General features: G+C 42.1%; 2 protein-coding genes across 3 annotated transcripts; both read left to right on the top strand.

Moving 5' to 3' along the window:
* The first annotated feature begins 1,409 nt into the window (after positions 1–1,409).
* On the top strand, positions 1,410–8,220 carry LOC128770735 (uncharacterized). Its single transcript, XM_053885555.1, has 4 exons — positions 1,410–1,984; positions 3,347–3,427; positions 4,493–4,677; positions 5,042–8,220. Exons 1-4 carry the CDS (start codon positions 1,906–1,908, stop codon positions 5,921–5,923), a joined length of 1,227 nt encoding a protein of 408 aa, XP_053741530.1. The 5' UTR covers positions 1,410–1,905; the 3' UTR covers positions 5,924–8,220.
* Positions 8,221–10,306: 2,086 nt separating this feature from the next.
* Positions 10,307–12,551, top strand: LOC128770516 (troponin I, fast skeletal muscle-like). 2 transcript variants are annotated; one of them, XM_053885074.1, is made up of 7 exons: positions 10,307–10,364; positions 11,117–11,147; positions 11,359–11,395; positions 11,615–11,743; positions 11,819–11,908; positions 12,003–12,179; positions 12,359–12,551. In XM_053885074.1, exons 2-7 carry the CDS (start codon positions 11,140–11,142, stop codon positions 12,452–12,454), a joined length of 537 nt encoding a protein of 178 aa, XP_053741049.1. In that variant the 5' UTR covers positions 10,307–10,364; positions 11,117–11,139; the 3' UTR covers positions 12,455–12,551. The 2 variants fall into 2 exon arrangements, with proteins under 2 accessions (XP_053741049.1, XP_053741048.1); XM_053885073.1 differs by having other exon boundaries at positions 10,321–10,364; positions 11,114–11,147.
* Positions 12,552–13,044: the final 493 nt, after the last annotated feature.

Here is a 13,044-nt window from a genome sequence, read left to right as displayed (position 1 = left end):
TCCAGGTAGATATTTTTTCACTGCTTCATTGATACAGGAGCCGGTCTTGTCATTTAACATGTATAGATTTAGTTTGATCAAAAAGGATAGGAGTCATAAAATGAGTGTTGTAGCTGAGATCACCTTGTCAGAGTCAAGACCAATGCGGTGTGACTACAGAAGAATATTTCTATTTGGCATATAGACACACACATTTATTTCTTACTGCAAAGGACAGCAGCCATGTTAAAAAAAACTTGCATCAAAAATTGTAATGTTGTGTTGTGTTCTCTATCAGTCTGGTCTTGGTCTCGACTCGGTCTTGGACCATTAAATTCTTGGTCTTAGACATGGTCGCTGTTTGCACTGGTTTCACTCTGGGGTTTGGCGGTCTCCATTACAGCACTACTTAAAATCCTTAATACATATGAACATGTGCACTTACTAGCATGCCTGACACAACATTGCAGGTCCTTTTTTGGAAATTATACAAATAATACATTGACACTTTTGAAACAAAACAACATTGTGTGAGGGAATATTTGTTGTGCCATTAGCTGTTTAATATAAACTGTATTTTTTTAATGCTCTAGATAATAATATCCAGCAACAAAAGTGGAGAAAAAAAAGAAAATCTACCTTGGACAATAACACTATTGATCTGAGTACAAATTTGGTCTTTGGACCGGGGGGGACGTACAATGATCTCTTGGTGTATTGACAAATGCAGCTGGATGTACTCACGCTTCATTGTGAGGAGCGGTGACATCAGCAGATCATCGTTGCCGGGATACCTGGAGAGCGACTCAGACACCCAATTAAAGAGGAGGTAGAGAAAGAGAGGACAACAATCTCAGCTCTGCGAGAAAAGGGAAGAGGATTAAGTCGATGCTGATTCAAAGCCAGCCACCCCATTAACAGTAAGTCCACTGAAATGACTGGATGATCTTTGGGGTTGTTTTAGTGGTAGTATGAGCAATGTTCATGTAACTGAGATGTTAAACATGGAGAGGATTTTGGCTCATTGGTAAGCAGAACACAACCGATCCTGATGTCACACGATGTCACACTTTGCTGAGCAGGCGCTCTGATGCGTTGAATAATTATTTGTGCACCGAGGACAGGCCAAGTGTTGAGCACAGAAGTTGGTTATTTCCATTCCAGCCCCGGATCTGTGCAGCATCCACCGTTTAAATTTAGACTTGGGAGCAGATGTCTTTGAAATTTGAATAGGAAAACCATTTATATAGTGAGTTAAACTGTCCGCTCGTTATTATGGCGGTGATTTCTCCGTGTGATGAAGCGGAGCCCAGCCTGAGTGCTCGGGGTGAGAGTTGTGGACAGGCACCTGCATTCTGGTTGGTGACATGTAGGCGGCAGCAGCTCTCAGCGCGGCAAGTATGGAAACACTCGGAGGTTTCCGTCGACACTTCGGCTACCATTCGGTGGCGCTCGAGCTCGTGCTGGTGCCTGGCTGAGTTGTTGCGAATGTGCACCGAGCAAAATTCACCCGAAACTTGCTTGTTTCGCGGATTGACCTTCTTGCGCGTCCGCCTGCTGTCGACTCAAAGGACGAGTTTGTAGTGCGGACAGAAGGAGTTGTGGCCGCGCAGCCACCTGGGCTGAGCTATGCTAGCGTGCAGTGGGGCTAGCACCTTTCTGCTGGTGCCGCTGTTTATGGTTATTACCGAGGCTGTAGTGCCGTTCAGCCGTCGCTGTTCGTTTTAGGCTGCAGTCGCTGTGTTCTGTCAAAGTAAGCAAGTCGCTGATGAAACACGATGGCGACGAATCCGGACTGGCTAAAGCGCTAGCTCGGCGAGCTGCACTAGGATGCGTGTCCGCAGAAGGTGAAGCGTTGCTCGGCTTGAAAACCATGACGCACAGTCGGAGCCGGGTGTGTGTGCCCCTTTCCCCAGGAGGGAGACCATGGATGCCGCGGGGGACTGGAACAAGGAGCTGAGTGCCCTCCAACAACTGGACCTCTGCAAGCGGCATGGACGAGGAGGCGAGTTCAGTTGTTGGATGTCGTTGTTTAAATGTGTCTCTCCACACCTTACTACATTGAAAACAAACACCCCCACGCCGACTAACCGTTAAACACAATATATTCGCAACAAAACTGGAGTGCTAGTTATTTTTATTCCTAGGAATAATTCGTTGTGCTATAATATAATGACTAAAAAAACATTTTATGTCCTTGCTTTGATTTTCTACGATATAAATACACGGCAATGCCTTACATTAGCGTCCACAATGTTTTCATAGCCATCTTTTTTTTCACACGTTAAACATTAAATAGTGTTAAAGTCTATGCCTGTGGGTGTTATGATACTATCATCAATAGGAGGTGTATTTTTTATTTTAATACAAAGGTGGGTTATTAAATTTCCTAAAGGCACGCGTAATATACTATTCCTATTGTGAGGGGCCGCGGGCCAAAAGAATGAACTTGACCCCTGATATGAAGGAGAACTCTAGAAGCACAATAGGACACAAAAATCTAAATGTCATCATCAAAAGTGCCACAGCACTTTTAAAAATATTAAGCTGTTTGTTTGTGTCACACAACCCAGTGTAGATCATAAAGGAACTATGGACAATAGCTGAAATGATCATTTCATAACTTCTATTTGTTCAAATTCTGACTATATATTCCACTCTCTTATTTAATGTGAGGCACGTGAAACAATTGATAAGACAGAAAATAGTGAACATGAAGAAAAAAGAACGATTAAAATTGTATTAAATTTGGCTTCACCAGATTTAAACCTCTTCTTGTTATATATCTATATAAGAATAAATTGGGTTCTGCATTAGGTTTGTTAGCAGAATCACTCTAAAATGACAAATGTCAGTCCCAGTGTCGCCTTCAGGTGTTGGTGGGAAATGGGCTAATTTAAATGTGATTTAATTTTGGTGGTGTTCTGTAGGTTTTGTTTGGAAGGTCTTTGTTTCATTATGAAGATTTACCCCCCTTGATTTTCAATGGGCTGACTTGCCTCCTGTCACTGAACCAGCTGAAGCAAACAGAAACCGAACTGTTTTCATCAAACATAACATACAGTGAAATCCCTGCTATTAATCAACATTAAATGTAAAAATGTAGATTCATGAGGCTTCATCCCCTGCTGGGTCCACCAGCAGGGGATGAAGCCTTCCCCTGCTTATTAACATGAAGTATATTGATAAACTGCATGTATGGCAGTCATTTCCCTGCTGTGAGATGAACAAAGGTTGTCCAATCGGATGTCAGACATAAGGATGATGGAATAATAAGCTCTATGAAATTACACATGGAAAAGTTTGTAACTCTTCCGTATTATTTGATGTGTCATTCTCAGATGTGGTTTTTTTCCCTCGTACTCAGGTATACTGAGAAATCTTCAGAGCCTGTTTAAGAACCAAAATACACTGCAGATTCATACCATCACCCGCTCAGAATGTGCTGGTAAGTTTGACTCCTTTCTTCATTTCTTTCTCATCAAATGCTCATCATTGTTAGAAACCGGACAATTAGTTAAGCTCATTTTCCATTTGTTTAGACATCAGTATTTGAAGAGGCCCAATCTTGCGTTATCACGTTCTCCCCGATGATCTCTTGCTATCCAAGATGTGCAAAAACCATGTTTTGAGGTTTTACTAATTGTAAAAGATCATCCTTTTAAAAACTCTCCCTTGCAGTAACCAGTGTTCAATGGTGAACTGTAACCCAGCCCACCCTGCACCTGAGGGTTTTGGTTTGGTTCCATATCATGTTTTCAAACCCTTTACGCCCTGCAAGCCAAATTGGCCTCAAATTGTTTCCGTCATGTCATCAGCCGACATGGCTAACATATTCCTACAATGACTGTATGAGCTTATTTGATCAAATGTGAGATTTCCTCCAGGACTTTTTTAAACCGTGGTGGGACACCAGCACCAGCGCCGCTCCCTTGTGGTGGGGATCTGAGCCAGACGTGGTCCTCTGTCATTATCACTCACATTAAGCAGAAACCCTGATCCGCATTTTAGAGATAAAAAAAAATTAAATCCAATCTGATAATTTCCATCTTCTTTGTCTTTCGGGGTGGCCACAGTGGATCATTCTCCTCCATCTCACCCTGCCCTCTGCTTCCTCTTCTCTCAAACCTACAAACCTCATGTCCTCCTTCACCGCCTCCATCAATCTCCTTTTTGGCCTTCCTCTCCACCTTCTGCCTGGCAGTTCCAACCTCAACACTTCCTACCAATGTACTGGCTCTCTCTCCTCTGTACATGTCCAAACCATCTCCATCTAGCCTCTCTGACTTTGTCTCCTAAACACCTGACATGTGCTGTCCCTCTGATATACTGCTTCCTGATCCTATCCATCCTGCTCACTCCCGGAGAGAAGCTCAGCATCTTCATCTCTGCTACCACCAGCTCTGCATCCTGTTTTTTCCTCAGTGCCACTGTTTCCAAACCATGCAACATTGCTGCCCTGACCACTTCCATCACCTACCATTAAGCCGAACATTATCTCTGTTTTATCTAGGCTCATGTCCAAATCTAACAATGAGTAGAAGTGACCACGCCGATATGCGGCCAATACCTGCGGCCCTGACGCCGCAGCTTCACCCCCGAGCCCACCGGCCCCTCTGCATGTCAGTGTCGTCTGACAGCAGTGGACGCTTTAAAGCCCTGGAGACTCAGGAATGGAAGAACAACCTGAAGGCTCAGGTAATCTACACACACTGCACGATATCAGAAAGATAAAATAATGGATTACGCATAAGAAACGAAACAAATTCTTTTCTTAAAAAAATATATTTTCTTCTTCTGACTTATACAGACTTGTGTATTTCAGATTCACATGGCAGTCCTTTGACAGTACGCCTGCTTTTAAGATGACTCGCTATCCTTCATCCATTTTCATCAAAGTTGAATTTATATTTGCTGATCTTTAATTTCAATTATGAAACAAAACTTTCTACATATGAAATACATTTTATTTATTCATTATGATCAATCTTCATTAATTATTCTTTATCTAAGTCCCTGTTTAGTTGGTGGTGACCTTATCCACTGTTTTGTCCTCTTGTAGATGGAACAGGCCCACAGTGCCGGGGCGGCCAGCAGTACTGGGTCCTTGGAGCGTGCATCCTTGTTCTGCGCCTCCGCAGCAACCACAACGCCCAGCTCTGGCCTGTCCAGCCCAGTGGAGCTCCTCAATAAGAGCAAGTCCTCCAGCCGCTTCTCACTCTTCTCCCCGCCCTGGAACAGCAGCTCCGAGTCCGATTCCAACCCACCGTCACGTTCTGGATCCAAGAAGCTGCGCAACTACAGCAGGCGAGCAGCCACAGGGCCTGCAGGGGCCCGGGGTCCAGACACCCCCGAGCTCAAACCCAGTGGTCCGCAACACTTCCAGTACTCTGAACCTGTCATCTCCAAAGTGACGGACTATATCTTTGTTGGGAACCTCAACGCCGCGTACAACGGCCGCACATTGTGTCGCAACAACATCGACAGCATTATCGACATGAGCAGCTTGCCCGGAGAGGTGGGACCGATTCTCAGTCTTATACCTTGCACCTGCTCCCGCGGTGCCCGCCACAGTTGGTCCCGTCTCAAAGTGGACATTGGCGCAGTGCCGGATGCTCTGGGTGATGGTCCGGCTCTAAAGCAGCACTGCTTCGAGGACATCAATGAATGCATTGATGCCTCAACGGAGAAGAGGAAGCGCGTCTTGGTTCACTGTCGAGACGGCTTTTCTCTGGCACCCACCTGCATCATCCAGTACCTGATGGTCAAGCAAAACATGAGGCTGATCGCTGCGTACGAGCTGCTGCGAGCCAAATACCCCGTCAACATCCTGGAGTGCCACCAGAACGTTCTGGTGAGTCTCGAGAGGGCGCTGCAGCCACGTGGCAGCGTCGACCCCGAATGCTTCAAACAGGCTATCTCACGGAAAGTTGCTTGGACCTGACTCTATTTCCCATCATGCCTAGCGACTTGATTTGGATGTGTCTCCTTCCTCAGACCTGGAAATGTGACCCATGAAGACCGTCATGTGAAGCGCTTTCGATATTGTCGGCTGAATAGTTGATATGGTTCTGTTTCAGTTCCGTGCCATGATGACGTGGTGGTGTTTAATATAACGGGGTGGGGGGGCTTAAGGGCAGATCTCAGGAGATCACTGATGTCACACATGCGTTGTCGTGATTTCATGGCAGGTGAACATATCAAGCCACATATCTCAAGCCCTACAGAGAGTTGCTAACACCCAAATATTGACAGCAGTTTCACCATCTGTGTTCCAGTTTGATTTAAATTCCCAGTGGAAAAGTGATATCGTAGGCTCTGTGCTGAAATGGATGGTTGGTTGAAGTTCCACTCATGCTTTCTGCATGAATGACCAAATATCTGCTTTTTTAAGTGTCAAAACCTCATTGAAGTCTGAACCCTTTTCTAGACTGCATACTGAATCAGAGAACATCACTTACATACCTTCGTCTAAGCGTGGCTTGTTGTTTGATATTTCCTTGATGAGCATTGCATCTGTCCTCTGTGAGGAAGGAACTGAACGTTCTCCGCTTCCACTCCCTGCTTCTGTTGTCTGTGCTGGAGCTGTGACTCACCCGAGTGTGACGTGTCTTTATGTGTATGATTTTTATTTAAGAATGATTCGCCTATGATTCATGTCAAACACTATTGAATCGGATCTTTGCACTATTCTGATATTTCCAACATGCAAAGTATTGTGTTCCATTTAATGCCACTTCAGCATAACGGTCGAGAAGAACTCGGGACTTGGATGTGATGTTCCTCTGGCACAAGTGGTTTTAGAAAAAAAAATGCATTGCCAGTAAACAAATGGTAATTATTTTAGCTGTGATTTATTGACTATTTGTATTTTTCACCAAAGCTGTCAGAGTATTTATCAGAACATTTAGTTGCTGTTTGACGAAACTTGCTGTTTAAATAGAAATGAAACAAAAAGTACACATATTGAAAGTTGAAAGTATGCCTGGCTACTGTAAAGACGGCATACAAAAGTGCTTTGTCTTGAATATGGTTTCATTACAATGTTACGTAGCGTCTGTTCTGGACAGAAGTTTCATTTAATAACACTGTATTTTACCAGAAGGAATGGTAAAAGACTTTTTTTATTAAATTTAAAAAGACACATTTAAAATGAACGTCTCTTAATGTTCTTGTTGTTATCAAATTAAGGCTACAAAAAGATGATCCAATGATACTTGTTCCAGTCACTGACATAAACTGCTCATGAAAGTCGTCTTAGAATTCAGTTTTGATAACAAACAACTTGGGTTCCAGTCGACTAAGCTTAGCAGCTAGCACCTGTGTTATGCACTGATTAGCTATCACTATAACAGCAATGCAAGGGTCAGTACAAAATATGGTTTGTTTGAGTTCCTATTAAACCAGTTGAGTTGTACCGTCAACCTTGTTTATTTATAGTTCATCATCCGAGGCTTGAAAAATGAACTTGAAGCTTGTGAATGACACCACACTTTGCAAATACATCAATGAAGTGTTTCATGTCTCATTGTTGGACTGGGCACCATTTATTTATGTCAGTAATTTGAACACTATATATGCAAATACTGGAACTTATTTGCTAAATCTGGTGAAATTGTGTGATGTTGTATTGCTGTTTTATCCTTAACAAGTGTTTTTTTTTATTATTATTTTTGTTCCACTAGTTTTTCTTTTTTGGGACTGATTTATGAACTCACCAACAGTGGATGTTGGTGGTCCGAGTGAAATAGAAGAGAAACGATATGGTGCCTTTTGGACTCGTCTTGTGACCGTACGGTGACATTTGCACACTTTCTATGAATTGAACTTTCTATGTTGTAAAATGTTGAATATTTTTGGATGTATGATTTTTGAAAACAACTTGACAGTAGTGTACAGTGTTTGGCTGTATATATATTTGCTGGCTGTTAGTGCTCAGTGATAGTGGTGACAGTGAAGACAAATACTCGCTGTAAATGTTCGCTAACCAACATGAATATATTTTCTAACTGGTTCTCAGGTGATCTTTCCAAATGTCCTCAGTGAATATGATGGCTGTTCTGACATGTGAAGCGATGTTATTCTCATGTATATGTTCTTGATGTTTTTTTTTTTGTTTGTTTTTTTTACTGTTGAAATATTAAACACCACGACGTACTTGATTCTGGTTGTACTGACGCATTTGATTAGATTAGAGTCTTTGCCTGGTCATCACAAGGTTTGTTTGGAAGTGACATCATCCTGCTAGTGGGACGGTAACTCCAGACAATGTGATGATGCTGCACAAACTGAAAAATTGCTTTTCTTGCTCTCCATTCAATGAAACAGGCCAATATTGCTGTATAAAACCTTTTATTCAGTCATTCCTTCCCTGCAGATCTATTGTGCAAAGCTCACCTGCTGGTATTTGGCCTGGTATTTTGGGTCTTTGGTGCCTCAGCTCACATCTGAAAGACAGTAAAAGAATGAACTGCATTTTCGAGTCAGATTAAGATTAGCGCAATGTCAGTCTGATCAATGCCAAGTGCTTGCATGATTTCCCTATTTTCTCTCACTAGACTTTTTTTTTTTTTGTTTACGAAAATCAGTCGGCTTAAATGTATTTAAAAGTCCAACCAACACTCAGGTTTGTTTGCTTTTTTTCTACTTGTCTACTTGTGTAGCGCAACAGTGATGAGTGTGTGTGCCTCTGTATTCTTTTTGGCACAGTCCTTAACTTGGACCTGAGCTTCAGCTTAGCAGTCACCACATCCATAGGTAAGTCATTTCCAATATTCATTGAATTGTTCACAGTTGATGAGCAAAGCTCTGACCAACGCAGAAACCGTGGGGCTTTCAATAGTGCTACACTGGGCTCCAATATCGTGTTAAAACAACCCTCAGTGTTTGTTGCAATGCATCACTCTAAAGACATTTTCAGAATATCAAGTTGAGTGATAACATATTTTATCATTTCTTTTTCATATCTGTTTCCTCCACCTCATAGCTTCAGCCTCCTTGTCACACCTTTCTTCCTCATGTCCTTCATCACATCCATTGGCATAAATGGCTGTCTTCCTCATCATCTTCTGCCTGCTACGTCAATTTATGAGGTTCTTCATCCAACATGTTTGGTCTCTCCTCTCCACCTCCTCCTGAACTTTGTCTCCAAACCTTTCTCCATGAGCTGTCCCTCTGATGTATTGGTTTCTAATCTTGTCCGAGTCACACCAAATGAGAACCTGAGCGTCTGCAACTGTACTTCTTGCCTTTGTGTCAGTGCTGCTGTTTCTGAACCAAACATCACAGCATGTCTCACTGCTGCAGAGCTTCCCTCTCACTCGTGCTGCCTCTCTTCATTCATGGATTGTTGCACCCTCCCTGCACCTGTTATTTAAATGCATCTGTTTTCACAGCCTCTACTCCCTTTATCTTCACTGCCTCGCCTGCCCGTCTCTCATTTACACACGTATTCTTTCCTACTGAACATCATCGCTCTTCTCTCCAGCTTGCACCTCCATCTTTTTAGCTTCTCCTCCAACTCATCCTCTCTCTCACTACAGATCACTATACCATCATCGAACATCATGTTTCTTTTTAATTTTTCCAGTATGGAATAACAAAGGTTGGTTGAAATGGTTTAAATTCAAAGGCAGACTTTATTTAATGTGATGTCTTGCATCCATTTGAGTCAGTTGTGTGTTTGTATCAATAAACTTATTATGGAAAAATCATATTAACCAAACATCTACAGCATAACAGCTCAAGAACATAAGAGTCTTCACATGCACAAATGGATGGAACGACCTTTGTTTTTCAGATTCAGATTTGTTTTTCATCAGAGTGAAGCAGATGTTGCTTCGATTCATATTGAGGCGTGATGTGGTCTTAATATCGTATGTTATTTCCAGCTCTCAGTTCAGGCTCTTGAGTCAGACGCATGTGCCTTATAGTGTCTGTTAACATTCCTCCGCTCATGTGGCGTCCACCTGCTGGTGCTGTAACTTTCATCACTGCCACTGCCACTCCTCCAACAAGCCATTCTTCGTTTGATGCATAAGACTGCAATTTCATTCTATACGTTCCATTTCATATCTATTTCTCTCTGGTGCTAGAATCTGCATCCTCTCTTTAGTGAGTCAGAATTGAATCTGTTTCACAGTTGATCTTGGCAGTTATTAATACTCTTTGGATGTGGGTTCTTGGGGTGGCGTTAATGTGGAGGGTATCGAGGGGGCAGCGGAGATAATGTGTCAGATGATGCGGAGCTGATTGGTCTGTAAGAAAACCAACTTCCTAAAACAGAAAGATTGTTTGTTCACCACTGGTGGGAAATGGAATATAAACCCACCAACTTCACCACCCGAGTCCTAACACTCGCTCCTCGACTCGCCTGCCTGGATAAGGTAAGTCAATGTTTCCATTTCATCTGATGCTGTCTGAGACAATACGTATGGACGTATATATATATATATATATATGAATTTTCAAAGCTGAAACAGCCCATTTAAATCTCTAGCATTTCTTTCATATTGTGTCACATCAGTGAAACACGAAAAGCTGCTTTGAACAAGAGATCTTTTTCTTTTAATCACATTATGTACACATCCATCAATAGTCCGTCATATTACTAGTCTTTAGTTTGACTGCCTTGTCTGATACCTCTTGTTCTGCGACCGCCTCTGATGCTCTCTCTATGTTTAATTTAGTCTATTTTGTTTCCATTTTTATACTTGTTAAATGACTGTTTCATGCAGACTTCAACAAAAATCCTCCTGATTTTTTCCATTTGCTTCACCTGAGCCTTTGCAGTGAAATGAAATTCGGGTTCACTTCATTTAGAGAATGGAACTGAAGATAATCATTTAGGACAAAAGATCATCTTCCTGCTGCACAGTAGGTCGTCTTGGTCACGACAGGAATGTTCCCTCAAACGCAGAACGGATCAGATGTTTCTTGCTAATCTTTTGAAGACAGATCCGCCATGACTGGGATCTCCGCGGAGGATAACAGTTCCAAATATAGACTGGGGGTCTTCCCTTCGGAGCAGTTTCACGTTTCTCTTAAGTGGGGTTCCAGACGTTTGTTCTGTTTCCGTGGCAACCGCTTCCTTTATGATTTAAATTTCTGTGTTTCATATCTTTGTGATTATAAGCAGCGTGAAGCCGAAAACACAGCAAGATGTCAGAGTAAGTTTTTGTCTTCCTATTACTGTTATTTTTTTATATGCATTTGTTTTCATATTTAGCTGAACTGCTAAAAATGATGTATAGTTTGAGATGAAGTGCCTCACTCATTATTTCAGCAGCATGGTCATGATCTCTGTGTCTCATATAATGGTTTGAGTTACTGTTCAATAACGTCTATTACCATGCTCAACATCACTTGTGTTTCCTGCAGAAAAAAGATGTCGTCGAGCCGCAAACATCAGTTGAAGGTTGGTAAATATTCTGTGTATTTCCATGTGCAAGAGCCTGTCATAATCTTTCCAAACTTACTCAGAATTTTCAACTAACTCAACAGTATCCAGCACAGAAGACAGTTTGATAAGACTTTCAAGTAGCTGCCTGGAGGAGTCCCTGAGATACACTACATGAAGATCCCTGACAAAAATGGAATTTCTTCATTGAAATTTATTGTGGCTTCTGCATTCCAGAGTCTGATGCTGTCCATAGCCAAAGGTCTGCTGGAGGAGGAGGACCAGGAGCGAGAAGAAGAGAGGAGCAGGTACATGGCTGAGAACTGTCCTCCTCCCTCCATGCCCAGGAACATGCAGGAGCTGCAGGTATAATGTCAAAAGCCCAAGTTGTCGGATTATGGTTTGGCATGTAATGCATTCATGATTGTGATGTTTTCTCAGGAGCTCTGCAGGGAGATCAACCGAAAGATTGACGTGATCGATGAGGAGCGATACGATCTGGAGATGAAGGTCAACAAGTCCAACAAGGAGGTAGAAATCCATTGCAACAAACTTGTCTTTGAACTCTTGAACTTCAGCAGCACGATTCGAATCACAAGTGGGTGAGTTCAATGTTCTCCTCCAGATTGATGACCTGAAGATCAAAGTCCAGGACCTGATGGGCAAGTTCAAGAAACCTGTCCTGAGAAAGGTCCGCATGTCTGCTGACGCCATGTTGAAGGCTCTCCTCGGCTCCAAACACACGGTGAACCTGGACCTCAGGGCCAACCTGAAGCAGGTCAAGAAGGAAGTCAAAGAGGAGGTGAGAGTTTTTCTTTTTTCTTCTTTTGTTCCGCAGTTCAGTTCAGAACGGTCGTCTTCAACTGTTTGACAAAACTATGTATCGTCTTCATTAAACTACAGTATATTCCCACAATAATGTCTGTCACTCTCATCTGTCAAACGTCTCTGTTGCTTGTTGCTTTACTGCTTGTCTTCCAGGATAAGGAGCTGCGTGATGTTGGCGACTGGCGTAAAAACATTGAGGACAAATCCGGCATGGACGGGAGGAAGAAGATGTTTGAAGCAGAGGCTTGAAGTGTTTCACGACATAAAAGTTGAAGACAGACAACGTTGTTTGTCATTCACATCTGCATTTCATGAAATATGACTGTAATAAAATATTGCTATTTGTTGTCTGAACTATCAGATTCTGAATCAGAACCAGCTTTATTGCCAAGGTCAGTGAGGATCCCACCAACTAGGAAAGTGCTTTGGTCTATCATGCAACAATGAACAGAAAAAAAAATACTTATAATAACAATAAATGAACAAAAAAATAAATAAAATGAATAAAAAATAAACAATAATATTAACTAACTAATAAATAACTAATAAATAAATAAGCCACAAACAACAAGGGCTGTTCACAAATTGATCTGTTAAATTCAACTTCATTCTCTTGACTTTTTCAACCCTCCATGAGACGATAATGACAAATGTCCCAGTGTGAGGGATTTCTATTTCAAATTTCCGATTCCTTCCAATGGCACAGTGTTTTGTTCTCAGGTTTAAATGAATCAAAGTGAGAGGAAAATGCATCTTGAAGACACTGAACCTGCGAAGACTCCTGTTATTTCACAGGATTAAAATGAGAAGAGTGAATTTGAAAACAACATATTTTACTG

Source organism: Synchiropus splendidus, chromosome 14, assembly GCF_027744825.2.
Source record: "Synchiropus splendidus isolate RoL2022-P1 chromosome 14, RoL_Sspl_1.0, whole genome shotgun sequence".
Classification (NCBI taxonomy): domain Eukaryota; kingdom Metazoa; phylum Chordata; class Actinopteri; order Syngnathiformes; family Callionymidae; genus Synchiropus; species Synchiropus splendidus.
Note: the sequence above shows the minus strand (reverse complement) of the source record. Positions and strands in the feature narration are given on the sequence as shown.

Excerpts from the sequence above, each read along its gene's own strand:
- LOC128770735 (XM_053885555.1), top strand. The coding sequence starts at position 1,906 with ATGGATGCCGCGGGGGACTGGAACAAGGAGCTGAGTGCCCTCCAACAA. Across the intron at positions 3,428-4,492 it reads CACCCGCTCAGAATGTGCTG|GCTCATGTCCAAATCTAACA; the intron begins GTAAGTTTGACT and ends TGTTTTATCTAG. Across the intron at positions 4,678-5,041 it reads AGAACAACCTGAAGGCTCAG|ATGGAACAGGCCCACAGTGC; the intron begins GTAATCTACACA and ends GTCCTCTTGTAG.
- LOC128770516 (XM_053885074.1), top strand. Across the intron at positions 11,396-11,614 it reads GCCGCAAACATCAGTTGAAG|AGTCTGATGCTGTCCATAGC; the intron begins GTTGGTAAATAT and ends TCTGCATTCCAG. Across the intron at positions 12,180-12,358 it reads AGAAGGAAGTCAAAGAGGAG|GATAAGGAGCTGCGTGATGT; the intron begins GTGAGAGTTTTT and ends CTTGTCTTCCAG.